The following is a 27,490-nucleotide window of genomic DNA, read 5'->3' as shown; positions in this document are numbered from 1 at the left end:
TTAGAGACACATTTCAAAAAGTAATAAATAGGATATTAGTAAAGACAAATAATTCATGTGACTGTGCTATATTTTGGTACACAAAATAATTTTTAAAACCATAGCTATATTTATTAAACTTTTTGTGACAAAGATAGGGGATTGAAATTCATATTAAAAAAAAATCATAAAACCCGGAAGAATGTTCAATGATTTTTTTTACCAAAATTCCACAGACTTTTTGTTGACTTACTTTGTATTGCTACTAGTGAAAGAACAACAGGAATTACCTAATAGGTAGCTAAGTGTTTTTTATATATATATGTGTGTGTGTGCATATATATATAATCTTATTATCCACTCTAGAATTTCCTCCTTTTTTTGTTTTTCATTATCTTAAATTTACTTGCTTGCTGACATATTTGCAGTTGCTAAAGTACTTTTTGCCAAACTGTACTGTTTGAAAGTCATTCTGCATAGAAAATTCAGTCTTGTGTTAAACAAAAGGAAAGTAATAAATTTAATGATACAATTTAATTAATCTTTTATTATTACCATCTTTGAAGCTTTGGTGATAAATCGCAGCCTCAGCCAAAAGCACTTCTCGTGATTCATTGCATGAGACCAGCACTTAATGTATCATCAAAAGTGGACACCTTTCTTTATTTCATGGGTTATTTAACTTGAGAAAGAGAAAGTAACACAAACCCTAAATTTCTTACTCCAGCTATTCTTTTTTAGGAGCCAAAGACAACATTTATGTTTCCCCAGTGCTTCTCACTTTCACCAAGGAATGTTTAGAATCTTAAATTTCTACCTTTTTATGACAAGTTCTTCTGTGCAAATGCACTGATTTTGTTGAGCTAATGCTGTTTTCCTGGATCTTTCCTTCTTTTCCTGTCTGTGCTCCACTCCTTTCCAACTTTGCAATGTAGCAAGCTGAGCAGTTGTTCAATCAGATGTACAATCCAGTAAGTTCTTTTTTAAAATGCCCGCTGTAACATATGAAAGCATGAGGATCCATTACTTTACTGTGTTGTGCTCTTCCTCTATGGAGCTTTGCGGAATACTTCTGATGCTCACTATGCCATATTTGTTATAGCCAAATAAATGAACTTTGTGGACTTCAAGGCCATTTTAAGAGTATGGAATGTATTAAATAGGTACATACAGTATTTCTGAGAAAACAAACATCCTAGCCTTTAGGTCCTCAACTTCTCCACTAGTAAAAGCATGCACACTTTTTTAAAATTTTGCTTTGCTTTGCTTTTTAGTTCCTCCTTCTGCAGTACTTTATTTGATCCTTCAAACTTGAATAGCTTCTAATTTATTCAGTTTATCTCAAGTGACTGAGTTGATAATGTGAATAATAATATCAAGGAAGTGGCTGGTACTCTTTTCAAAAGTCCTTATGTTTAAAATAGTTCAGACCAGTTTTAGTCATAAAAGACTGTACACATTCAGCATATATAAATTAAGAATATGGGAACATTGTATTTAATTTAAGAAAATGCTGAAATATAAAATGCTGAATGCAAGAGGAAATATTTGAAAAAGCCAAACAGTATTGCTTTGGTTTGTTTAGCATTATTATTCTTGCCAATGTCTGCTTTAATTGCACAGTATCTACTTTTTTGAGTTGACTGTGTTTCTTTTTCAGTTTGAGGAAGAGTAGTAACGAACACTCTCTCTGCAGAGAACAGCTTTCATTTTTACATCTGAGACTTACATATAATGTTCTGTGAGCATCACAGCATAGGAAAAAATATGTAACTGTAATAGCAATTTACAAACTGTAGTTTATGTAGTAATCGTACTTGGAATTACCATATAATTGGGTAGTATACATAGGAGAACTGGTTTTGTAGCTTAAGCAACGTGATACCATACATTACGGAAGGTATCGCCTACACTGAAGTCAAAAAGGAATTTTTCCATGAATGTCAGCAGACCAGGATTCCAGCTTTGGAACTTATTGCTATGTTCTGTAGCTTCTAACCATGGAATGGATATGTCGTGACTTATGTATGGGAAGTGTCCCACAGAATGTGCTGTGTTTATTGATAAAGTTATTGCTTAACTGCTTTTAGAATCCAGTTATAAACTGATGCTAAGTAGCGTAAGACCTGATATTATCACCCCTGGCATCCAGCAAACTGCCAGTCAAGAAGCTTTTCCCCCCTTTTTGCTGTATCATCTTGGACAAACTATGGTAGTTCTGTTTCTGTTCATATCATTTGCACTCCTACTGTGCATGTCTTTTTGGACTGGAGGTTTTTTTGTGTTTGTTTTTCTCTTGAATTTCATAAATGCTTTCCAGTCATTATTTCAGTATTAGTAATTTTGCTGTATGGAATTAGTTTGTTACTTCTTAGTCTATTTGTGTGCAGTATTTCAAAGTTGGTCAGTCATTTCTATTTCTATTTTTATTTTTTATTTATTTTTATTTTTATTTTTATTTTTATTTTTTTATTTTTTATTTTTTATTTTTATTTTCTACCACTACGTGCTTGATTTTCAAGATGACAGGCTGTTGGTATTTCTGAAATAATGGATGCAAGATCCTTTTCCTTTGGCACCAGGCAGCAATTATAGTATATCCATCAGACAGGTTTTCCTAAATAAACTTTTCTTGCTCATCATCTGTCTTCTACTTCTAGCAGTCTACTTTTAACAGTGCAAGTAATAATGATCCTCTTCTCCCCCCAAACCACCCAAGATCTGAGTAGACCTTTTTTAGCCGATGAAGCTATGTAGTATTTTCTTTTTTGTTGGAATGTGTTTTTTTTCCTACTGTGTCACACAAGTATCACCCCACCTCCAAGACTTTCATTTGTTGCTGAAACTAATGGTTTTAAAATACATCAATGGATAGAAGTGTGTTATTCTTAGATGCATTTGAGTACCAAAGTGGAGATGATATGGAAGGGGTGCAAATTCTGCATACTCTATAGCAAATGATTTCAAAGTGTATTTTCCTGTATGAATAAGAAGTTAAGAGAATTGGGCGCACATTTCTTCATGTTTTGAAATGTGAAATTTTTGAAATACCAGATGAATTATTTGGCAAAATTGATTATTAGAAGTTACATGATTGTTTTTCTACAGTAATAGAAATATAATGATGTGCTTAGTTTGGAGTTCTTGTGGACCTTTCCCTAAATAATAAGGACTTAATTTTCCAAATGCTCTATCACAGCTATGTCAGATTAAAATTTAGATTACTTGCAGAATCATTCTAAATTGCTTAGACCAGTCCCTGAAGTTAATTAAACAAAGCTTTGAATTTTAAGGAGACTATAAAAAATTTAAGGTGACAGCAATTTTTTTTTTTAGTTCATTATAGAAAGTAATAAAATTTGAAGGATCTTACAAAGTAATTTCTTGCATGTAAATTCTGCTGTTCTGTTTATTTTTCCATTAAGTACTTGGTTGGTATCTGTGTATGTTTGTGTCTGAAGCTTTAAAAAACAAATACTATATCCATCTATTTCTGTTATGCAAAATAACGCATGCATGATTGTACTGTAAAATTTTAATAGACTAAATAATTTATGTTGCATGTTTGTGTCACACTGTTATGGTGTTTTGTAGGATATTTGTAGTTTACATAAAGATGTTAATTTAATTCTAAAGTGTTTTAATACTTATTAAGCAAATATCAGAACAGTTACATAATTACTGTAAAAATTAGTGATCTTAGTGAACTTAGTAGAGTGATATGCTATTTTTATTGAATTGTAAAAATAACATACAACACCACAATCACAGAACATCATAAACCAAGTGTGCTAGTTTCAAACTAGCCTAATCTGCACACACACAGGTATTATCGTTTACAGATACAGAGATCAATTACTTTGCTGCTGAAAGGTATGCATGAACCAGTCACTCTTCTACATAAAAGCCCCATCAAAACAGAAAATGTATTCTTCCCAAGAAAAGAGAGAACCTAGGGGCAAAAAGAGAGACAGAAATGAAGGGGGGAAAAATATATATATATAAAAGAGGATAGCAATAATAGCTGGAGACTTCCTGATTCATGTAATAACCATCCAGCTTCTGGTTAGAAACAGTCTAAGCCTGTCTCCTACAACCCACAAAAAGCCAAAGCAATCTGCCCTGGCCGGGCGGGAGCAGGGTCAACATCAGCTGAGCGGCCTTTCATCTCCTTTGGGCCTACTGTTCGACCTCAAAAGTCAAGTTCCATCTGCCAACAAATCACCCCCAATCCGTATATAACAACTTGAACAAAAACCAAAACCAACAAACAAACAAACAAAAAAAACCAACCCAAGTGCCTAGTTCAAATCCAAACACATCTTTCAAAGCCATAAAATAGAATAGGGCTCTAAGCAATGCTATGCCTTTGTCTGAGGAATGTCAGATGGATTGTATTTTGCTTTCTTGTAATGTCAGCAGCTTTGTTTACAACATGACAATTCCCTTCAAGGGACTCATTGCAAGTTAGAGTACCACCTGCACAAAGCTCTTTTTCCAAAAATGTTTGATGTTCTTGCTCTCCCTTTTTATCTAACTTTCCTCCTTCTTTAAGGCAATGCCCTTGTATTGTAGAAATCTGATTCCTGCCAATAGTTCAAAAAAATTCTATAGGAAGTGCTTGTAAAAATAGAGGCAACTGAATTAATTGGTGGTTTGCAATACTGGGATATATATATATTTTTTAAGAAGATTAGAATAATATGATGCTTGTCTTTCAACTGAATGTTTATCTTGATTGATATGTGACATTATGGATAACTGTGCTGCACCTCAAAACCCTGTGTAGATTGACTACTTACATCACATTAGATTAATCGTACCTTATAGATTCCACTTCATGTTGAAAATCATGAGGAAATACAATGACCGAGTTTGTGTTACCAAATTTTCCAAACACACATTCCACAAGTATGGAATGACATGAGTACCACAGAAAGCGTAAGAATTGAAAATAGTTTCGCAACTTGACATTAATTTCCTTAGCATGCTATTGACTCAAGGATTATAAGGCTAAATTGAGGACTATAATTTATCTATATTATTTCAGGTGATATTTTAGTTAAAGCTGTGCAGTAGATAATTTATTCTGTACATTTCTGAGCTGCTGTGTGACAGCAATATTCTATGATAGCTAAACATTTGGCATCTTTGCATTGGTGACGCTATCATGTTCTTAGAAGCAAGAAGGTGGGTGGCTGTTTATGAAATGATGGAAGCAAGAATGGCTAATAAGTGAATTATAGCCAAAAATGAACAGAAGGAGACAGGGAGGAATACAAAGTGTGATAGCCTCTAGACTGGAATTGTGAAATTCTGGATCTACCCTTGGAAGAGAAGGAAAAATCGAAGATCAGTAGTGAACAACGTGCTCTTTGCATGTTTCTTAGTATCTTAAAGGTGGAAGTTAGGTTGTATTTTTTTTTTTCCCTAGAGTGAATTTACCTTTACCAATGTATGGAATTATTTTTATTCTTTGCAAAAGAACACTTAGTATTTATTTAGGAGAAATAAAACATTGTGTAATATCTTAACAGAGCTGATGGAAAATCAAAGTGGTTTGCAGCTGGAAATTGGTATACAGGCTCTCACAGAATTGGCCCTGAGGCTGAGTATTGCATTCACTTAAATTACAAAGCTAGCTGAAAAAAAATTTCTTGACACAACACCAGATATAAAATAAATCAAAGTTTAGTATTAAAGCCGGAAGATTTATGAAGATGAAAAGGAATCTGTTGCTAGCATCTCACTCAAAGAGTAAAATCAAGATACCCTTTGGGTGTTACTTGGAATGAGCCCTGTGTAAGGAAAAGTCCTGTATCTGCATAGAATTCAGGGCTGGAGCACATATTATGATCCAAAATAGACAATTTGAAGAACAAGGCCAGTAAGTTTAGTAAGCTTCTCATGTAATTTCCTTGACTTATTTTGGTAAACAAATATTTCTTCTGAATAAAAATCTCTCAGTGTGATAAATAACACCTAAAATCTACTATGTTTTTACTTATCCTCATGCTTAAGTGATATGTTACATGCAAACCTCCTAAGTTTCTTCTCTAGTAATTTCATTTTTTTAGTTGTTGTATTTATACCAAACTGAGACTTGTTCTGTATTTATGTAGAAAATTTTAACCATTGCAAAGAATATAAACATTCTAGTATCTGTAGTTTATATTAATTATTTCCAAAACAAGCATGTTTCATTTTGATCTGCATTTCTTTCATTGCTTGCTTGCATTGTCTATTCCCTGAAATTAAGAGGATAAATAAATCCACATCTCTGCCTAGTAAGATAGTTGGAGGACCTTCAGTTCTAAATATCCTGAATTTCTGTAAAATTCCTGTATGTTCAGAGAATGTTATCTGAATTTTCTATGTTTAATGTGCACTGCCTTAAACTACTTGTTTTTTCCTTGCCTGCTCTTTCAAGATGCCAATTAGGAATAATGGGAAGCAAGGGGTAGGCTAAGCGTTGCAGTGCATTGTTGTTTCCATCTGTCTGTGATTATTCCAGTCAACAGTTTAAAGCACTTGATGCCAGATCATGCTCCCATTGAAGTTAATTGGGTTTTTGCCATTAGGTTTGATGGGAGTAAGATTGGGCTCTGCACTGTTGTTGTATTCATTGCCTTCTTTCTCGTCTGTGAAATTGCCACCCATCCATGCATGTGTTTGCCAGGTTTGTGCCGTTTTCACCAATGGGCTTGTTCTTCTGATGTTTCAGGTTAAGTATTGATGATAGGAGAAAAAGGATTATTGGGTAAAATGTCTGCTGAAAGCAACTTTTTAGAATATTGGTATGTCTTCTAAAACCAACACTGCATAAAAACAGTGTATATATATGGAGAAAGAGAGATAATATATTTTATTAAGAAATTGCTTATGTATTTGAAACACTTTAAAAAGTTAATGTGAGTTAAACAAATTACAAGATGATTCTTTTATTAAAAACAAAAACACACCCTTAAAGTATGATTGATTTAATATCTAAAAAAACATTAATAAATCCCTTCCTTCTTCAAGATTGGTAATGCTTCTGTAGAAAATATTGTCATCAGACAGAAATACCCATAATCCTTTTAATGAAAATTCAAACTGAGACTGAAGAAATAAAGGTCCCTAAGCTATAGAAATTATTGTCATTCTTATGTTTTTTTTCTTTTTTTTTTATATTGATTCTGAAGGCTCATGAGGCTGAAGAGGAGGCACGGATGAATCCAGAATTTGCCGACAGAATGAAACAGCTTGATAAAGAGGCATCTTACTATAGAGAAGAATGTGGCAAAGCTCAGGCTGAGGTTGACAGACTTCTAGAAATACTCAAGGAAGTAGAAAATGAGAAGAATGACAAAGATAAGAAAATTGCTGAGTTAGAAAGGTAATTCTTGTATTTGTCTTACATTGAATTACATTTTTATTTTCTCGATCTTCATTGCAGAGCAGAATATGTTTTTAACAGAGTATTTGTTATGTCTTGTAAAATTGAATTAGAAATGGAAAAAAAAAAGGCTACCTCAGAACCGTATCTCCCGTCTGCTGACTTTGGAACAGTTTAAGGTTCCCACTTTTTAAGCAGCCTCCATAAAAGGAACACATATAGGAAAAAGTCATATGCAATGTACAGCAACAACAATCTTCCCAGAAAACCTTGTTGGAGTGCTAAATCAAATCTGTCCCCACGCTTGTTCTGTCAGTGTGAACATCACTGGTTCTCAGAGTCCTGAAAAGTATTGGAAAGTATTTCTAACAAGTCTCATGACTATTTAATAATAACGATAACTATTTCTCAGTGTTTTTATAGTCTTTTTCGGATTCAAATAAATATTTTCTGATGTTGACTGGGCAGTTTTTGTCTTATTTCTTGGAAGGCTGTAGAGTCTTTCCTTAATGGAGACAGGAGGGTTTTAGGATCCATTGGTTTTGTGCCCTTCATAATTCAAGAGTTCTTGGAAACTTCTCCTATATGGTATACTGCAATTTATTTGATTTATAAACAATTTATGTTGATCTAATTTCTTTGTTCCCTTCCTGTACTTAGCCACTTTTGGACAAATGCAAGAAGGAATTTTTTGTTCTGATATATTTTATATAATTGTTTTCTAGTGATCAAGTTGGAAAAAGAAGTGCTTCATAGTTCCAAAAGAGAAGTTTAAGGGGTTATCAATGTGTCATGAGAACAAAGACCTCAAATTTAAAGTGTAGAAAGAAGATTTGTACTTGAAATAGAACTGAATGTTTGCATGAGGATAACTTTAATTAGCAGTAGCCTCTCCCAACACATCAAAAAGAGTTTAGAATACTCTGGTGTTTGCATTGATTTTAATGTGTAAAGCAGATGCCGGAGGAAGCTGGTAATGAAGACTGGTCACTTTGTACACCATAACTGTGAGTTCTGCCTAAACTCTGCTGGATCTTAAAGCAGCATATTGGAAAAAAGATAACACAATTAGTGATTTTTTATGGTGAAGAAAGTGTTGCCTATTCCATCCATTTGTACATGTTCTGCAGGGGTGATTACAGACCTAGGCTTGTAATATAGTGACTGCAGGTGTGACCACACTGGTGAAAACTGACTGTATAGTTTTTACAGAAACAGAAACTGATATCCTCACTGGGCTATAAAACCTACTGAATTATTGTGTGACACTAGACGCAATAGTAGACATGTTAAACTTTTGCTCAGGAAGGTAACCTTAAGAGATTTATTAAGTAGCAATCATGTACATGTTCAATAGTTGAATATTAAAATGACAAGATCAAAAGGTGAACATGATGAAGTAGTGAAGCTTGTGACTGAAGATTTTTAGCAAATGTTAATTTGATTTAAATATTTTATTTTAAAAAGAGATAAAGAATTGATATAGCTCAGTAGATTTATTTGAAGTAAATACGAGAGTTATTGATTACCAAACAATTATTACAAAAAATAAGGAACCAGGGGTTACAGAGATATTACTATGACCTTTTAAGTCCTCTTCTTACTGTCTGAGAACCCTGTAACAGGTTATGCAATGGACTAATTTTTTTTTATTCAATGCACTTTTATCAGTGAAATTTTGGGAAACAGATTTCCAGTCTGTTACTGTTGATGAGGGTGTTGATAGTGAATTAAGCAGAAAATAATTTGGAACACTGAGTAAGCACAGACTTTTTTGTACAGGATCTGCAATACTTTGGATGTGATAAAATAGTTAAGCTTTGCTATGAACCTTTAAGTGCTTCCGTAATTCTTACAATGAGTTCTCTGTGGCATGACCAAGCTAAGGACAGTAGTATGTTGCAATTTTTTGGGAATCATCATTTTCTAATATTTGTTCGTGATTTCTATTAGCTTTAATGCAGTTTCTCCCTTGATTTAACTTAACTACAGCTTTCAAGATTAATTCCAAATTCCTATACACACAGTATATGAAAGTTAATTATTGTAAACTAGGGAAAAAAAAAAAAAGGAAGTTATCTTTTAAAAGTTAACTTTTAATGTGATTTTCTTGCCTCAGAAACTATCACACTTTTGGATTGCATGACTTAAAATTAATGATTCATACTATTCCTCATATATGCAAACACAGTCTGTTTCTTAAATTACTCCATATATATTAGGTTTGTATTTTATATTGTCTTGTCACTATGTAGAAGAATCAATTCCTCCTCCCATACTAAAGTTGTTTGATAACTGTTATTACATCTTTTGTGATTTATCTGTTTATAATGAGAATAGGTTAAAATGAAATGCGATATGTCCCAGCTTAATGTACTTGTAGTAAAATTAACTTGATGGTTTTGTTTTGCTGTCTCAATCAAGGAAATGTGTTTCATTTTGGTGGGATGTTTGCTGGGTTGTGGTGTGTGGAGTGCCTCGGGGTCAGTACTGGGGCCTGTATTATTCAATATATCCATGAACGATTTGGACAAGGGAATAGAGTGTACTATCAGCAAGTTTGCTGATGACACAAAGCTGGGAGGAGTGGCTGACACGCCAGAAGGCTGTGCTGCCATCCAGAGACCTGGACAGGCTGGAGAGTTGGGCGGGGAAAAATTTAATGAAATATAACAAGGGAAAGTGTAGAGTCTTGCATCTGGGCAGGAGCAACCCCAGGTTCCAGTATAAGTTGGGGAATGACCTATTAGAGAGCAGTGTAGGGGAAAGGGACCTGGGGGTCCTGGTGGACAGCAGGGTGACCATGAACCCTTGTGGCCAGGAAGGCCAATGGCATCCTGGGGTGTATTAGAAGGGGGTGGTCAGTAGGTCGAGAGAGGTTCTCCTTTCCCTCTACTCTGCCCTGGTGAGACCACATCTGGAATATTGTGTCCAGTTCTGGGCCCCTCAGTTCCAGAAGGACAGGGAACTGCTGGAGAGAGTCCAGCACAGGGCAGCAAAGATGATCAAGGAAGTGGAGCATCTCCCTTATTAGGAAAGGCTGAGGAAGCTGGGTCTCTTTAGTTTGGAGAAGAGGAGACTGAGGGGTGACCTTATTAATGTTTACAAATATATAAAGGTTGAGTGTCACGAGGATGGAGCCAGGCTCTTCTTGGTGACAACCAACGGTAGGACAAGGGGTAATGGGTTCAAACGGAAACACAAGAGGTTCCACTTAAATTTGAGAAGAAACTTCTTCTCAGTGAGGGTGACAGACACTGGACCAGGCTGCCCAGGGAGGTTGTGGAGTCTCCTTCTCTGCAGACATTCAAAGCCCGCCTGGACACTTTCCTGTGTAACCTCATCTGGGTGTTCCTGCTCTGGCAGGAGGATTGAATTGGATGATCTTTTGAGGTCCCTTCCAATCCCTAACATTCTGTGAATCTGTGTAACTGATTTTAAGATGCAGCTTGGTACATGGATGAACCTGATGATGAAATGTGGCTACCTGCAGCACCGTGCACAAGTTGAGTCCTCAGAACCAGATTATTCCACACTGTCTTGTGCTCTTACAAGAACAGTATGTGGTTAGCAACCTGTGTGCTTTTTATTTCTGTGTTAACTTTACCTTACTTAACATTCTATAAATTTATATGCAAACATATTGCTTCTATCAAGAGAGGTTTCTTCAGGAGGAAAGCTGTAACTTAAGTGCTCTCAGAATGTAAGAAAGGGCAGCATCCCATTGCCTGTGTTCTGCCCCTTTAGATTAAATCATAATGAATGGGAGAAGAAAGACACTGCATTGGCGTGTGTGAAACTGAGGATGAAAAAGGAGCAGGGAGGCTGCCCTTACAGGTCCTGACACTGTAAACAATATTCTAGCTGTTCTTTGGATCCTGTTTTAAAGAGCATTTAGTGGGACAACAAATGCCATACAGGAAAGTAGTGTATTTGGAGCAAGACAACTAGATTAATAACTACTTTCTCAGGTGGGACCATATTTAAATATCCCTGTTAACAATTGCTTTGAGTACCCTTACTGGAGAGACCAGAGTGCCTATCAAGCAGGTCAGGACACTGTGGTCTTTTAACTTGAGTCATCCACGGGAACACAGAAAGAGTTTGGGCAAAGGTTGATAATACGAGATAGAGCAGGACTAGCATGTTGCCTACCACCTTTAAGAGAACTGGCTATGATCTAACCTGTCTGGTAAAGGATAAATATTGCAATCCTAATTAGACTGTTGCTGGTTTAAGAGTGAAATACTGCAGCTTGGTGATGAAATGATAAGAACATAGTGTAGAAGGTGAAATCCTGGATATGCTTTTCTGTACTGGTATGTTTGATTGTCAGTCATTTGCTTGATTGAGTGTAGCTTCTCAACAAAGCTTACAACAATATGAAAGCTCATTTGAAAACCCTATACTAGCTATGAGACAAAAGCAATTTACTTTTAAAAAAGCACTTTGCTTTTTTGTTATTCAATTCTCACATGCAGTGGTAAGTTTTGCATGATAACACTGTAGATGCGCATTTAGGGTCTTGGGGTATTCAAACTACAATTAATTCATTCTGAATTAATTTGGATTTTAATTCTGATGAAAATAAGTCCACACAGCACTGGTGATTCATTGCATAAATGACAAACCATCAAGATATGGAATAATTGTGTTAAAGCCAAAAAAAAACTTTTTTAAAAAGATTTCCCTTTCATAAGTGAATGAAAAACTGTGCACTAGTGACAGCTCCAAGGATTAGTCTAACTGGGTGTTGGGCTGGGATCTTTTTAGCCTTACTTAATTGAAAGGGCATGTCAGGTGTTTTTTAACAAAGAGGTTGTCAAACAGCGATGTATTTTCAATGATTAAGTATTAACCTTAATCTTCAGACTGAAGGAAAAAAAATGCTGTCAGCGTTGGAGGTGTGGGGGCAATCTCTGTCTTTGATTATTAAGTACAGTATTTGATTATTAAGTACAGTACTTTGTGAACTTCTAAATGATATCTTTGAATAAGATGTCAAATTGTTTAGCTGTTGGCTATTGTGAGAAGACCTGATGAATGTGGGTCACCAAACCTATGTAGGTTCAAAAAAAACGTTGTGGTATATAATGAGACATTTGTGACACTGGAAATCTACCAATATCCACCTAATTTATTTGTTCCCTTTGGTGTATGCATTTGGATGGTTATAAATACGACTAATTTTCCACAGTCCACAACTCACAAGGTGCCATTTTACTTTGAAATTTCAGTTTTATTCAGTGCACAGAAAAGTTGTACTCTTGCAGAAGTTCTACTTTATTTATTACTTTCCCTTCCCTTTCCTTTTCCTTTTTTTATTTTTTATCTTTTTTTTTTTTTTAAATAAAATCTGCTAATATAACATCTGCTTGTTATATTTTTAAAGAACTAATACGTTCCTCCCTTTATTCTCTTTTGCTGTCTTCTTTCCTATCTGTTTTTCTCCAAACTGCTGCTTTCTTCCCTACTCCAACCAGCTTGACTTCCAGGTCAGTATTTTCTGCTCTCTTATTTAATTGCTCTTTCCACAATGAAGGTTTTCATTGATGCTTCATTTGTTTGGCCATTTTGAATCCATATTAATAACTTCTGTTTGTCTTTTTTCTTTTTCTTCTTATTTTATTTATTCCACCTGTCCCTATTGTGAAGTTTTTGGTCATTCCATTTCTAGATCAGAAGCTTCACAGTAAATGAATGCTTTTGTCAAAAGTCTGTAAGAAAAAAATGTTTATTAACAACATATTCTATTCATATGTTGTTTTGTGTGAAGATTTTTTTCTTCTTCCAGTTTTACTTTCATTCTTATCTTTATTTAGGGAGTTCAACAACAGGAATAACATTTTGGTAGACAACCTGACCCAGTAGGTAATAGATTGAACGATGACAATAGTATATAAAGAGATTTATACTAAAGATCAGAGACTTAATGCTTTCCATCACCACTTCTATTGCACACATAATAGGTGAGCTGGAGTTGTTCAGCTTCTGGTTCAGAAACTTTTATCTGTTTTGTGCTGACCAGATTCTAGACTGGCACAGAACTGCAAGGGAGATGTATGTACACATTTGTTTTATACGCTGTGTTTGTATATAGCTTAATCTAGTCAGATTAATGCTTTTTCTTACTTCTGGGTTTCAGATTAGTTTAGCTACTGTTTGTGCTTGTGCACTGTTTTTAAGTAATTTTATCAAGTATTATTACATACGCTGTGCTTGCTGAAAGTCAAAATTGATCTAGTCAACATTTTCTTCTCTTAGTAGGCCTTGATGCTATTTTTTCTTTCTCATGTTTATGAATGACTATTAAGTGTAAATCAGCAATTCTTAAACGGTCTACTTCGTATTTTAGAAACTAATAATTTTATATAGTTTGGACTACAGGTTCATCTGCTTCTTCCTTTCCCCATTCATTTGAGATTGTAGTTTTTTTTTTTTCTTTTTTCCTGTGACAGGTATTTAAGACAGTTCTATAGTCTTAAGATGATCCCTTATTTTTCAATTTCTGAAATTGCTGATTGGAACTTGCACTAGGTTTTGCCTCCTGTACAGAAGGAGCTTTGTTTTAGACAGGAACAGACCTGGTTTCCAATCATTATCCAAGTAGAAAGTGTTTACTTCTTCACAGATCAATCATACTGGAGTATAAAGGAGTGTGTGTACTGCAAAGGCTTTCTAGGTGGATTTAAGGTACCAAAGTTTTGCATTTGCAGATATGGGTCCAGGTATGAGGTTGCCATGCAGAACATTTGACTAGAATCATGCAAATGTCCAGTCTGCCTCTATAATGTGTTCAGATCTAAAGTTTTCAGAGTTTTAATGTCAATATATACTTTCTGCACAGCATTGTTCTTTATTCATATAGAAGCAGAGCTTGTCAGTTTGGGAGAGTTTTGGCATCTTAATCTCAAAACCAAGCGCAGTTCATATTTCGTGGTTCAGATGCATCGGAAAGGTTTCTGACATGGATGCCTTCAAACTGGCTGTTTGTTTTGTTTTGTTTTACTTAAACAATTTATTTTCAGAGTCTTCCAGAAATTAATTAAATGCATTTACTCTAGAGTTGTCTATGATGAAATAATTGTCTGAATATGACCACTCTGGAGTTGCTGTCAGAACATACTCAACATAGATTGAAAATCTGTCTAGCCAGAAAGAGCTTAAAGAAAGGTATTATGCTCTGTGGTTGTCATTATGGTTGATTTCACTGGAATTCAATTATTGGTATGCAGAAACATTTGTTCAGCAGTCGAAGGTGCAATTTCTGTTCAGTTTTATTGACCTAAAAAACCAGCTGACCTTGCTGAAGCAAACTGTCCTCATAACCCTACCAACTTTCACCCCTAGAGTCCCAGAGCAATTGTAGCGTAAGATTAGAGTTTATTGTGGGATTTCAGTGAGGTGCTAAGTTTTTGTAGTTTGAATCATCATTAAGGTCAAAACTTAATTTAAGAAACAGATCTATTAATTTATTTAATTTGTGCTAATCAATATGTCCTTAGCTGTCGTTTTATTAATCCACATTTTTATCTGATTAGAATGACTGGGAAAATTGCTGCGTGTTTTATAACTATTGATACTGATGACAAACCATAAAATCAAATACATTGGCATAAGCCTTCCCCCAGCTGTGTGCATCTACATATACAATTGGAAAAGGATCTGAGCACAAGAATCAGTGCAGTAACTCTTTTTTACATTTAGGTTACAGCAGGTTCTATATTCCCCAAACTTTTCTGCCAGCAGATAAAGAAGAGATTGATATTTTCCCCATGTACAATATATTGACCAGTGCTAAAAATTTTCCCATCAGCCTCTGATCTTGGCCTTCCTAGCTGTTTCTGTGGGAGCCTAGAGCTCAATGAGATGTGCAAGGCAAGGTTTAACAGAGTTTTAAATTTAACTTAGGAGCCTTCCACAGTTTTGTCAAATGTCAGTTTGATGGTTCCAAGGGCAGAGTGATATGTTGTTCAAAGATAATTTCCCTGGAGAAATTGAGATAGTGTACTAATGAAAACTGAGAGAATCTGTGATATACATTACTCTTCTGAGACACTGGTTATGCTGAGTGAGAAACATAGTTGTCACATTGGATAACAGGGAAATTGTTGTCATGTCTTTCTGGTTTAGTCTGTTTGCTGCATACACAGAATCAACATGACAATTAATTGTTTTGAAAGAGATAAAGATTTGCTAAGAGATTATTTAGATTTATAAGATTACATATGTGGATTTGAATTTAAATACAATTACATTTCATTTTATTTAAGAAATAGTAAAGTAGAAAGTTTATTTCCTTGGATGTGAATGGGTCCCTGGGACAGGGTAACGCATTGTTCATTTTTATCCCACTCTTGAACCTGTCTACTTAGTTCTGTTCTTTGCTTTTCACTTTGCTTAAAGACATGCAAAGGTTAAAATAATAATTCCTGAGACAATTAGCAATGGATTATTTAAATAAGGAAGGATATTATGTAATTTCTCAGTGATGTGCTTTTTTGTTGTTCTTGTTGATTTGGAGTGTTAACATTCTGTGGAAGTAAATGGATATGCAACATAAACTGGATATGAGGAGAAAAGATCTCTACATCTCTGAAGAAAAATGTCCACTTTGTATTGGGTTGGACCTGAAACCACAATTCTGTATTGGGGAAGACAGAACATAAGGAACTATTACTCTTTGTGTTTCATGGTTACTACTTTCAAGACAGAATGATATTTCTTAGGCTTCTCCAGATCTGCTGCTTCCACGAGTTTTCCTCAGGAGGAAGATCCACAAGAACATATTTCTTTACATCCTGAATGTGTGAATGAAGTAGCCCCAGAGCTGCTCTTGCCTGGGGAGCCCGTGCCTGCCTGGGTGCAATGCTCTCAGGATTCCCTGTGTGAAGTGGAGGGGGCTGTGTGTGGAGAATCATTGTGAGATAGCACAGCTTACCCTCAAAAAGCTGTGACTGAAAAGAGACAGGAGAACTAAATTTAGGAATAAGGCTGTTGGTGGAACCACTTCTTCCACTCACATTGTTTGCTTCCATAATGCAGGAACAATGTGCCTGGATAATTGATTGTCCCTGGATTGGAATGCTTCGATGTGAATTTATAATGAGAGGAAGTTCGTATGTCAAAACAAGAAATCATACAAAGTGTACCTGATCTATTTTGAGGTCTGGAAAACCATGGAAAGTTTAGCTGGGTTGAGCCAGGAGCTGCAGTCAAAATGTTTGATTCAGAAGGAAATTGCAGTGAAACATGAAATGCAGAAGCAGAGAAGATTTGATCCTGATTGCTGTCAGGCTGAGCTGGACATCATGTGGAGCAGCTGGATCTAGAGAATAACTGCACGGAGTCAGGAGTTGGTGGTGGTGTGTGTGTCTTTTTTTTTTTTTTTTAAACAAACAAACAAAACACCCCCAAAATAAAACAAAACAAAACAACCAATCCAGAAGAAACTTTACCTGGACAACATCCAGGAAGGACCTGATGAAGCAGCAGCAGGACTGCAACTCCTTGGTTGCAAATGTCAAGCAACAAGTTATTTCCAGTTACTGATTATCATTATTGCTAATGGTATCAATTAATAAAATAGGTGAGCAAGCAATTACCATATTAAATCAGATCAGCTATCTTTCTCATCTAGTGTCTGTCATCAGCAGTATTTTTTATATTTAAAAAACAAGCAAACAAAAAAAACCCCAAAAAACAACATAAGAAGAAAATGTAGAACAATCCTTGGTGCACGAGAGAGATGTGTAACAGATGAGTGTTCTGGTATGGATTTCACACATGTTCGTATGAAGTGTCATCCAGTAAGAATGTGCTGAGAAAAACAGTAGTGCCATGTGCTGTGTTGGCGTTTCAGTGGTTGCAGCGCAGATATGTGTTGAAACAAAGTGATATGAACCATAGTTTGGAACAGGATTTTAGTAGGTCTTTTTCATTCATGCATTATCCTCATGTGGGTATTTCTAGCATCTCTCTAGGGCTTTGGAGGGAACTGTGTCAGACTAAACACTTCTTAACCAAGGATTTTGGAAAACTTCCCAGGTTGTGTGTTAGGTAAACCCTTCCTCCCACATTTTTGTCTTTGAGGTGAGAAATGTTTCAGTGACTCCAGTGACAGTCATTTTATTTCTACCAGACAGGGTTGTTGATTCTCTCAAGGCAATAATATCTTTTTGTGGTGTGTTTGGAAGTAAAATAGTTGTCACACTAAAGCACTATCATAAATAGAGTATTAAGAAATTAAAAAAATTTGAAATAGTGATATTCAAAAGGGAAGGGGGTAAAAGAAGAAGAGAGAGGATTATTTGAATTTCTGGCACTTTTTTTTTTTTTTTAAACCCAGCACTAGAATTGTCTTACCTTTTTTTGATAGATCTGTGTGGGCTGCAAGCTTGCTCCTCTGAATGAAACTTGAAATAGCTATGTAACCCATTGGTAACAGGAACTGGGAATGTAATGAAAACATTGAATGTACTAAAATTGATATATCTTAACTGGTAACTCTGGGTATTATGGCATTTTTGCAGTCAACTAGAGAAGTAGGGATATGGGAATCAAATTTTTGGAGATCAAAAAAATATTGTTTGATTTGGATAATGTTTTTGTCCATTGTTTGTGTTGGTTGTTTTGATTCCAGTCCTTTATATCAGCATAGAGAGAACACAGAGGGTGCTTCTCCTGGAGTGTAGATGGAGTATGAAATGTGACATGGAGTTTGCAATAGCCTTGGCTTCAGGTGAATGACAGAAATAAGACCAAGCATTCTTCTTCAATAAGAGATGACAATATTGACTTCTTGTGATAATACTCTCTGAGGTGTATAGCAGAATAATGGCCTTTATTACCAAAAGATAAGGTCTGTTTTGCCAAATTTAACCAGAGGGTATTGGCTTCCTCCAAATTCTGTTGTACAAAAGGCAACAAAATTTTACTTGTTGTCATGAGCTTATTTCGTAAGGGAAGGTCTTTTGACAGCTTAGGCAGTCCAGCCCCAGTGTGCCAACATTTTCCTGTCTCTCCAGGAAGCTTCTGCTCAAACGTTCTCATCCCATGATATTATCAACATGCTAAGGAGGCTGAGCTGCTCCCATTTGTGTCACTGTAGAGTGGATAGTATTTCAGTTACAAGATCAGATAGCACCACTGTAAAAATGAAATTGTGTCACAGGATCTGCCATAGGGTGGTAGGTTATGTTGTTACACTGTTTAAGGGTTTAAACTATTATAAGGGCAATTAGTTCAGGCAGTTAAAGTCTTGTCCCTACTCCTTTTCGGTGGGAAGTATAGAGGGGAAAATATGGTTCTTCTATAGAGGAAAGGAAAAGAGTGGGAATAAGATCTGCTAGATTTTCTGTTTTGGAATAGTGTGGGCAAGAAGGGCAAAGGTCTTCCATAAGGCACCATTATCTGGCCACTTATAATCTCAGAATTCAAGTACATTTTATAGTGTTATCAAAGGGAATAAAGAGGCCAGACAGAGAAAGTATTACAAGTTTTGACACCATTTTTGGCAGAGTAACAGAGATTCATAGCAGCTCTGTCATCTGACTGTTGGAATAACCAAAGAGACAAACCCCAAATGAAATCGTTACTCTGGAGGGGGTAACACATTAGAAGCAGTAAATTGCTTAATTATAGCTTTGGGACTTTCTTAGGCTCCATTCTACATATGTTGCTTGTTTTATGGGTGGAATATATTGTATCAGTGGTGAATATGCATTTGGTATCAGTTGTGGATCACTTTTGGTAGGGCATCACTGAAACAGTGCACGCTGCTGCTTTTAGATGCATTTAGCCCCACAATATGTATACATTTTTTTTGTATTTTGAAGATTCCCTACTGGGAGAACAAGGCAGCTGCTTTGTACCTTTGTTTTTCCCTTGTTGCTTTTTTTTTTTGGCACTGCAGTTGTGTCACACCTTACTTCAATAAGGAATGCTCCTCCTCTTTGTCACTTGAGACACACTAAATCTTTCCTTGCTCTTAATAAATGTACTGGCAATCAATAGTTGCATTCTGTGTTTCTGTAACATGAAATGTTTGCTGCTCAGTGGATCTCATAGAAAAAAAAATCATTGTGTACAATGGTGAGCTGGCTTTGCAGTTTTGCAGTCAGTAGATTTCATTTTACAAGGAAAAAAAGCAAAATGATCATTACTTCCTGCCATTTTATATCAGGGCATAAAGCTAGATGACTGATTTGACCTCAAAGTACAAACAATCTGGCTTCTGAGCATCATCTACATAATTAAAAAAAAAAAAAAAAAGAAAAAAAAAAAGAGTAGCCCCAATATAAATTTTGACATAAAGGGAGAAATAATATAAGTGATTTTGAAGCCCAGTTCTGTTGGATGTGCTGGTTATGTCAAATTAATGAACTTATTGAAGGCTGAGATGATTGCTTTTGTCTTTATGTTTAAAGTATTCTTCAATTTTTTATCATCATGATAATTAGTTAACAAAAAGAAAATAAGAAAGGGTAAGAATAAGGAAAACCCTCAAATACTAAGAGACGTCTTGGATACTGGTAATTCTTTGAGTTATAGAATCTGGATTAAATAAAAAAGACCAAAACCAACAAACTGAGAGTTTTTGTAAGTGCAAATGACATCAAAGGAAGATACTAAGTTTTTTATTAGCATATGGTAAATCTTAGGGTGACTCAAGTCTAACTTAACAAATAAATTCAACAGTCAAGCCCAAGGCCTTTCTTTTAGAAAAATGATGGTTATTTCAGGTATGTTATGTTTTCATTGTCATATCAAAATTTCAGCCTGTCATGGGTATAGGTTTTCTTATCATGATAATGCCTCTTTTCCCCAGACAAATCTGTCTACGGTTTGCAAGTGAATAAACAGTGTCCTTGCATATTTGTGTCAGGAATGTGTCTGTCAGTAACCCTCTTAATGCCTCTTGTGGTGTTTACAGTTGGCTAGAGTCAAACCCATCTTTGTTTTTCAGGTTTATAGATTGGTAGTAGCAAATATATTTTATTCTGGGAAAATGCCAGAAACAATACTTTGCTCATATTTTAATGGAAGTTCTATCTTATGGGTTTGAGTGGAGTTGGATCTGAATTTTCAAGAATTACCCTCATGCTGTTGTTTTAGTCTTGACTGAGTAAATCACATGCGTACCATCATTTTTAAGACAGTGAGAACTGAACTGTTAGAAATATTTCTACTGAGTCTTACAGAAGTAATGTAGTTCAGAATGGACATTCACATGGCGAGGATTTATAGGATCAGGTCTTCTGCATGACTAGCCACTGAGATCCAGAGTGCCTAGTAAAATGTTAAGATTTTATTGCTGAGTTACATTATTGTTTGTAAGAACGTATGGACTATTTATAAAGGAGGGATAGAAGATGTAAAGATGTTGGAAATATTCTACCTAGTGCATACCTAGAACAATAGGTGGATATGATTGTTTACAGCATGTGCACTGGATTAAATTGTATAATATATGTTTGAGACTTCTGTAGAAATTACTTGATTCGACTAAATTGTATTTATATATTTTCCTGAAAACATTGTTTGGTAAGTTTATGACACACTCATTTTTTATTTATTGAGGACTACAGGTTTCTAGCATACCGGAGAATTTTTTGATTGACTTTCAGACATCTGGTCCCATTGTAATGCTGTTTATTGCAGCTGAAATTATTACAGAGACATATCTCCTTTAGAAGATGTTACAGATTTTACTCTTGGAAGTATTTTTCATGTCTGCATTTTTTGAATGCTTTGAGGGAAAATAAAATCTTTATGAAATAGAGTAAAGGCTACACTAAGCATGTAACACTTATTTTTGGCTGACATAACCAACATTTTAGCCAAGGTATCCAGGTGGCTAATGAAAGTGAGGAATTTAATGAAGTAGCATGATTTTCTGTAGCTATCAGAGATGAAAGCATTGGAGTTTAGACAACACTTACACACTACTGTAAAATTAAATCTGAAAGATACTGACATACATGCATAAACTAAATGTTGACATTTCTCTTAAAAAGTTGGACTAAAGTAGTTAAATGTACTGTAGTCAGAACTATGAGATCAGTTTGTATGCTATTCCAGAAGACCAAGAAAAAACCCCACAAATGAACGTGGTTAAATGTAGTTATTACAATTAGTGATATTCGTACTAGCAAGAACTAAGTGCTACTACTGTTTTGATATTTGTCTTTTTGCTAGTCAAGGGTTTCTGTCTCTGTGACACTAATGTCTGTTTCTTAGAAAGACATTTCAATTAAAAAACTAAATAGAATAAATGGCTCGTGTAAGGGTGTCTTGCTGTTTGCACAGCAAGATTAAGGGGCTCTAGGTTCTCTGGTCTAGACTTCATAGGAGACAAAGTCATAGGGCTGTATAAAAACTCTGTCTTTTTCCATCACCTGTTTTGTTCAGATCTCTGATACTCTAAGTGTACCTAAATATTTAGCAGTCATAATTTGGTGGTTCTTCAGCAGTATCAGAGATCTGAGCTGCTACAGTCTCTGGATTCCTGTGTCGGAAGTCCAAGGTCACTTTTCTGAAAAAGTTGCTGAATGCTGAGGAAAACAGATACAGGCATTGCTGTGGTTTAGATACTGATTTTAAGTCCAGTGCCCGGTTGAGGTGGAAACTAAGACCTGTGGAACATTCTATGTGCTGAGAAAGATTGTTGAAAATTATCTCAGATCATGATGATTTTGAAGGATGAATGGGCACTTACAACCGGCCAGTTTTTAGTGGAGTAGCACAGCTGCAGTCTACTCTGCATTTACAGTTTAGAGCAGTGGCTTTTTCTAGGTTTAAAGAAATTATTAAACTCAGTTCAATATGTTTAAGCAGTTTCTAGAGAAGTATGTTGCTTTATGTAATCTTTTTCTCTTCATTAGAAATGAGAGAAAGTCTGATGTACTGGAAGAAACAAATTTTATTTAGATTTTTAAAATTTTATTATTATATCAAGTGCTCTTCATCTCTTTTTTTCTTAAATTCCCATGGGTGTTTGATAGATGCTGCTTCTCTATATTGGATGATCATATGAGTTGAAAGCCGCCTGTGAAGTCCAGTGGAATAGGACAGAACTTGTTCTCTCTCTTTCTTTTTCTTTTTTTTTCTTCTTTTTTTTTTTTTTTTTTTTAAATTTTCAAGATGTGCTTACATTCTAGGTCTATTTTGAAGACATCTTAGGTCCACTCTGAATTCTTGTTCTGTGTTAGTCATCTACACTGCTTTTTAGGCTGCTTTTTTCCTTATTAAAATTTATGATCTCAGAACATCATTTCTTTAAGGCAAATGTGGGGTTGGCACCACTTCAGTGCGCTCTGGGCTTAGGTGTTTTAGGAGGAGTTTGAAGACTGGCATTCCAGTTGTATGAAGTTTGTAAAAGTAAGAACACAGTGTAGTGTTCTATGATAACTAGATTGAGATGACTGTAATGCCTAGTTCAGTGGTTAAATAATTTAGCTCAGTACAAGATAATAGATACCCAACTTCAAAAGGCACTTTAACAATGTGGAAAATCAGAAAGCTGTGGATTTCATCTTACTGCTTTGGGGCACTCAGACTATCAAAGGAAAAGAATGCTTTTGCATAGATTTTAGTACCAGAATATGATTAATGCGCGATGGTAAGATAAATTCTACTGCCCAGACCCATGCAGCAAATGTTTCAGATTTTGCAGACATACATCTTAAACAGTAACACTTTATTTCTTTCATTCTGTCTAATGAATTTTGAGGTCTTATAGCTTTAAATTGAAACAGTGTAGCAGAACACATGAAACTTATTCCTCATGATGAAGAATGCTGTGGACTCAACTATGCATATCAGCGTAGCTGCTAGGAAACTAAGTGGATATTTATATCCTATATGGTAATGTCATATGCTATTTTGTGCTGATTGTGTACTGTTCCCAAATATTTTTCTATTTTTCATGCATAGTTTTTACTTACCCTAATCTTCTGTTTAATTCAAAAGCATTTAAGAAATAGCTATGTGAAAAAATACCAGAGCAAACATACTCAAAAAATATACTGGATCAAGGATTAAGTTTGTTGTTAAAAAAATGAAAAAGAAAAGGGGAATGTGCTCTTTTATTTATTTCCTCTGTTGAACTCCTCCTGTAACTTTAATGCAGGCCTAAACCAAAACTACTCAGCTAGTCCTTTTACCTGTAGCATTTTCTTTTGATTTCCATAGGCATGCAGTCAGTTGTGGAAGAAAGAGGGACTATGACACAGCTTTCTTTTATTTCCCCCTTCAAGATTTTGCGTATCACAGGCACCAGGTGTTTTCCTTTGCAGCTTTACCATGTTCTACTTTTCAGTGCGGCATTAGACAGAAACTGAAATGGGAAGTTGTGAGAGGGAAGGGTGATGAAAGAAGCAGTTAGCACTGGCATAAAATTATACTTCTTACAGAGATTAAACATGAATTAATTTATCATTTACTCAGCATTAGGTTGGAAACCATTTTATATTTTAACAGCACAAAGTCACATGACACCACTGAAATTTCTACCAAGTACTACATTTATATATGAAGCTGTGAAAGTAATTTTTTTCCAATACTTGTTTGGGTTTTAGGCTGATTATGTCTATGCTTGCAATTACATGACATGGGCCCATGAAAAAAGAACTGATTTTCAGTTGGGGTTGCACAGAGCATCTAGCATATATTTGAATATTTGATTTAGAAAAAGTCTCATATTCTTGAGGAAATTTAATAAAAAAGAGACAACTCAAAGCTAAAATCATTATATTATGTAAGACCTAGAATCAAGTTTCATCTGGAACATGCAGTTTCTGGTTGCTTTTTAAAGTAATCAATCAGCGGAACTTTGACAGAAATATTCCTGCTGTTCTTAACAGTGTTGTCTTGTTTGTTTATTATTAACTGTGGCAGAGTGTTGTGCTTTTCAGAAAATTAACCTTTCTGTGATAAAATACTTGTGCTTTTTCCTATATTCCCAGGCCTACTGAGTTAGGTCTCATGTAGGCAGGTTACTTTCAACCATCGCGTAGTGTATTTTTGTTCTAAAGTGAACTTAATTTGGTGATTTAAACATGATGTCAGAAATCTACTAAGAGAGAGCTGTATTACGTTACCGGTGGTCTCTTCGAGCTGGAAATCCATTTTGTTTCTTAGGAGTCTTGTCATTTTGTGATAGGCATGTGTAAGGGGAGAGAGCCTTCCGTGTATGTTTTTTTAGAACTGTATCTGGGTAGTATAATAAAATATTTGAGAACATTTAAGGAAGATACAGGCTAAGACCTCAAAGTCATTAGCATTCCAAATACTAACTGCTGACTAGAGATGATTCAACCTGGAGAAGCTCATCCACTATTTTGCACTGTTTTGTGTAATACACAAATAATTTTACTAATGATTTAAAAAGGATGGCTTTTTTTTTTTTTTTTTTTTTTCCCATTTTCCTCTGAAACTGGTCTATTTTCTGGTAACAATGTTTTGTTGGGGGATTCTTTCAGTTTTACAGTTTGTACAGTCTTCACAAATTTTATTTCTAACATGAAAATATAACTCTGAGAGACAGATGTTTTAAACAGATGATCAGTTAGGCCAGGCTCTCTTTTTGTGCCTTAACAGGCTGATGCAAACTCTTGAACACAACTATAGGACAAATCTATTTTTCAAATAGAGGAATTCATACTTGTATTTAAAAAAAAAAAAAATCTGTGAGCTTGATGTAGATTCTTTTAAAATGCAAATATTTTTATTTGAATTAGATGTATCTGATTTCATTTTTCTAAGCTAGTTGAAGTTCCTTTTTTGGTAATAATAGGTTAGCTTTCCTGTTATATGCTATACCTACAAACTTGTAAATGAAGTGTCTTCTAAGAATTTTTAATACCACGGCAACATTATTGATTAGAGATTAATTGCTGAGTTTTCAGTATAAATAAATAGTGAAAAAAAACAGACAAAGAAACCGGTGATAGACGTAACATAAAATGACTTAGTTTCTTTAGCATGATAAAATCAGTGCAAGAAATGTATTTTTTTTTTCTGCTAAAAGTTCTGATTTGGAAGCAACAGAGATGTTTTCAGTGATCCTTTTGGGCATTGAATAATATTGTCTTCATTTGCCAAAATAGGATTAGTGTGTAGATCTCATTAGGAATTTGCACATGACTTTATTTTTATATAGATAAAAGGGAGCAAATTCCTCAAAGTCAAAGTAGGGAAAATAATATCTAAGAATTCAAGCAGGTAGAAAGCATTACTGCAAGAGTATTTTTTTCAGTGCCTGCCAGGCTAAATTAGCTTGCTTTCTTTCTGTAATGGATGTATGCCAAGTATCAGAATCAGGAAAGCTCCTGGTAACTTAATAAATAAGATCCAGAGCAAAAGATAATAAAACATTGAAAAAGTTTTACGATTTTTTTTTTCACTTGACTACAGTCTTAATGAAAGAAAATACTTAATGGTGGTAAAGTTATTTTCATTTTCATTAGAAGTTACTCATAAATCTATTTGTTGATAATCTTTTGTAGAAGGAAATATCATTATTAAAAAAGATAGAAATGTAACATTTTTGTTATAAACAAAGCTATTTGTAAAGGCATCCTTTGTTCTTCATGGCATGTTTATGACCTGACCTCCTTCCCTGTCACACTTTAATCCTCAGAAACATTGTATTTGCAGTCCAGCTTTTCAAAAACAGAATTTCACAACATACATTAGTCATCACCTTCACCTTCTGATTCCTTTGACATTCATTCTACTTAAAACACCCATTAAAGTTGTTCCCAGATTCACTAAGTGTGTAAGGATTGTTGGATAATCTCCCTCTATTCCAACAACAATTTTTCTGCATAGTGCTTAGAATGTGTATGAGTATTTGTGAGCAAATGATAGGAAAGGAAAAAAAAAATCTCGTAGATCCAATAATTACTTTACCATTGTATAATCTGATGGTATTAAATCTGTTTTGATATGCTATCTTGAAAACAAGATGGTTTATTGTTCACATCTGATACCTGGAATACTTGTATCTGCTGGAGAATTGACATCCTGTGTCATAGTCACCAGTTAATTTATAGAGAAAAAGAAGTGATTGCAGTCATTAAGACTAATGCATATGTATATACAATTCCTAGACATATGAAGGACCAAAACAAGAAGGTTGCCAATCTGAAGCACAATCAGCAAATGGAGAAAAAGAAGAATGCACAGTTGTTGGAAGAAGTTCGTAGGCGAGAGGACAATATGACTGACAACTCCCAACATTTACAAGTGAGTCTATTTTTCAACTGTGTTTTAAAATCATTGAGGAAAGTACACTCTGTTTCACTGTGTGTCTTACAGGATGTGGGTTCCCACAAAGAGCTGATGACTTTCTCCTTTCCTACCAGAGGGTGCACTACTGACTTCAGTCATGCCCATGAAATAATTAATATTTAGTGTGAGGAAAAACCAATGGAATCTGAAGCCCTGTCCTCACAAGGACTATTTTACTTATATTTAAAAGAAAGTAAGTAATTTATGGATCATGGAGGAGGCAAATCCACTTGCATGAAAAAGGCTTGTTAGACTTTACAGATTGAGCCATAAAATACCTGGAGATATTCAGTTGCAGATAGACGTTTAACTCTAAAGCACTGTGATGTGTCCAAATAAATCCCTAAGGAAACAAAGTGAGTGGAGAGGGATGGAGAGAAGCAGCCAAACTTGATGAACATCTGGCAGCTTTTTCCTTGCTCAGCAAACTGAGATACAGAATTGTTTTGGTCTAGCAGGTGCAGGAGACAGACATCTTCAAGGAAGCCTTTCCAAAATGGGCTTGGTAACCTGTGTCCTTGTATGACTGCTTCTTTCACAAGATTAAGTGGCAATATCTGGGGCATGTTGTTCAACACAGTATCTGTTGTACAAATATCTGTTGTGAGAATTGAAGAGCAATTTGCTGTAGGAGGATTTAAAGTTTTTCACTGGTATGGTTTATTTGTTTTAATGTGTAAGGTAGTTATAAATATTAGGTGAGAACATCAAGTCTTGTGCTTATATGAATCTGATAAGTAGGTGGTTGTCTGGTTAAATAACCAAACCAGCTCTAAAGCTCCAGTCAATTAGCCTTGGTATAGAAAGGAATTTTTTTTCATAAGGGTTGTTTAAAAA

General features: G+C 35.1%; 1 protein-coding gene across 14 annotated transcripts in view; it reads left to right on the top strand.

The window, feature by feature from the left end:
- ERC2 (ELKS/RAB6-interacting/CAST family member 2) overlaps positions 1–27,490 on the top strand; it is a 433,731-nt gene that overhangs the window by 164,805 nt on the left and 241,436 nt on the right. For 8 of the 14 annotated variants that reach the window (XR_011740726.1, XR_011740727.1, XR_011740733.1 and 5 more), the window contains 4 exons: positions 915–950; positions 6,410–6,439; positions 7,164–7,357; positions 26,473–26,608. Coding sequence is in view for 1 of the 14 variants with exons in the window: in XM_071813173.1 (XP_071669274.1) it covers positions 915–950; positions 6,410–6,439; positions 7,164–7,357; positions 26,473–26,608 (396 nt within the window). In the remaining 13 variants the exon portion in view is untranslated. The remainder of the gene's footprint in view (positions 1–914; positions 951–6,409; positions 6,440–7,163; positions 7,358–26,472; positions 26,609–27,490) is intronic. The other 6 variants (XR_011740737.1, XR_011740735.1, XR_011740736.1 and 3 more) reach the window with 3 other exon arrangements.

This window comes from Patagioenas fasciata, chromosome 10, assembly GCF_037038585.1.
Source record: "Patagioenas fasciata isolate bPatFas1 chromosome 10, bPatFas1.hap1, whole genome shotgun sequence".
NCBI classification, from domain to species: domain Eukaryota; kingdom Metazoa; phylum Chordata; class Aves; order Columbiformes; family Columbidae; genus Patagioenas; species Patagioenas fasciata.
The sequence above is the reverse complement of the archived record's forward strand: the minus strand, read 5'-3'. Positions and strand labels throughout refer to the sequence as shown.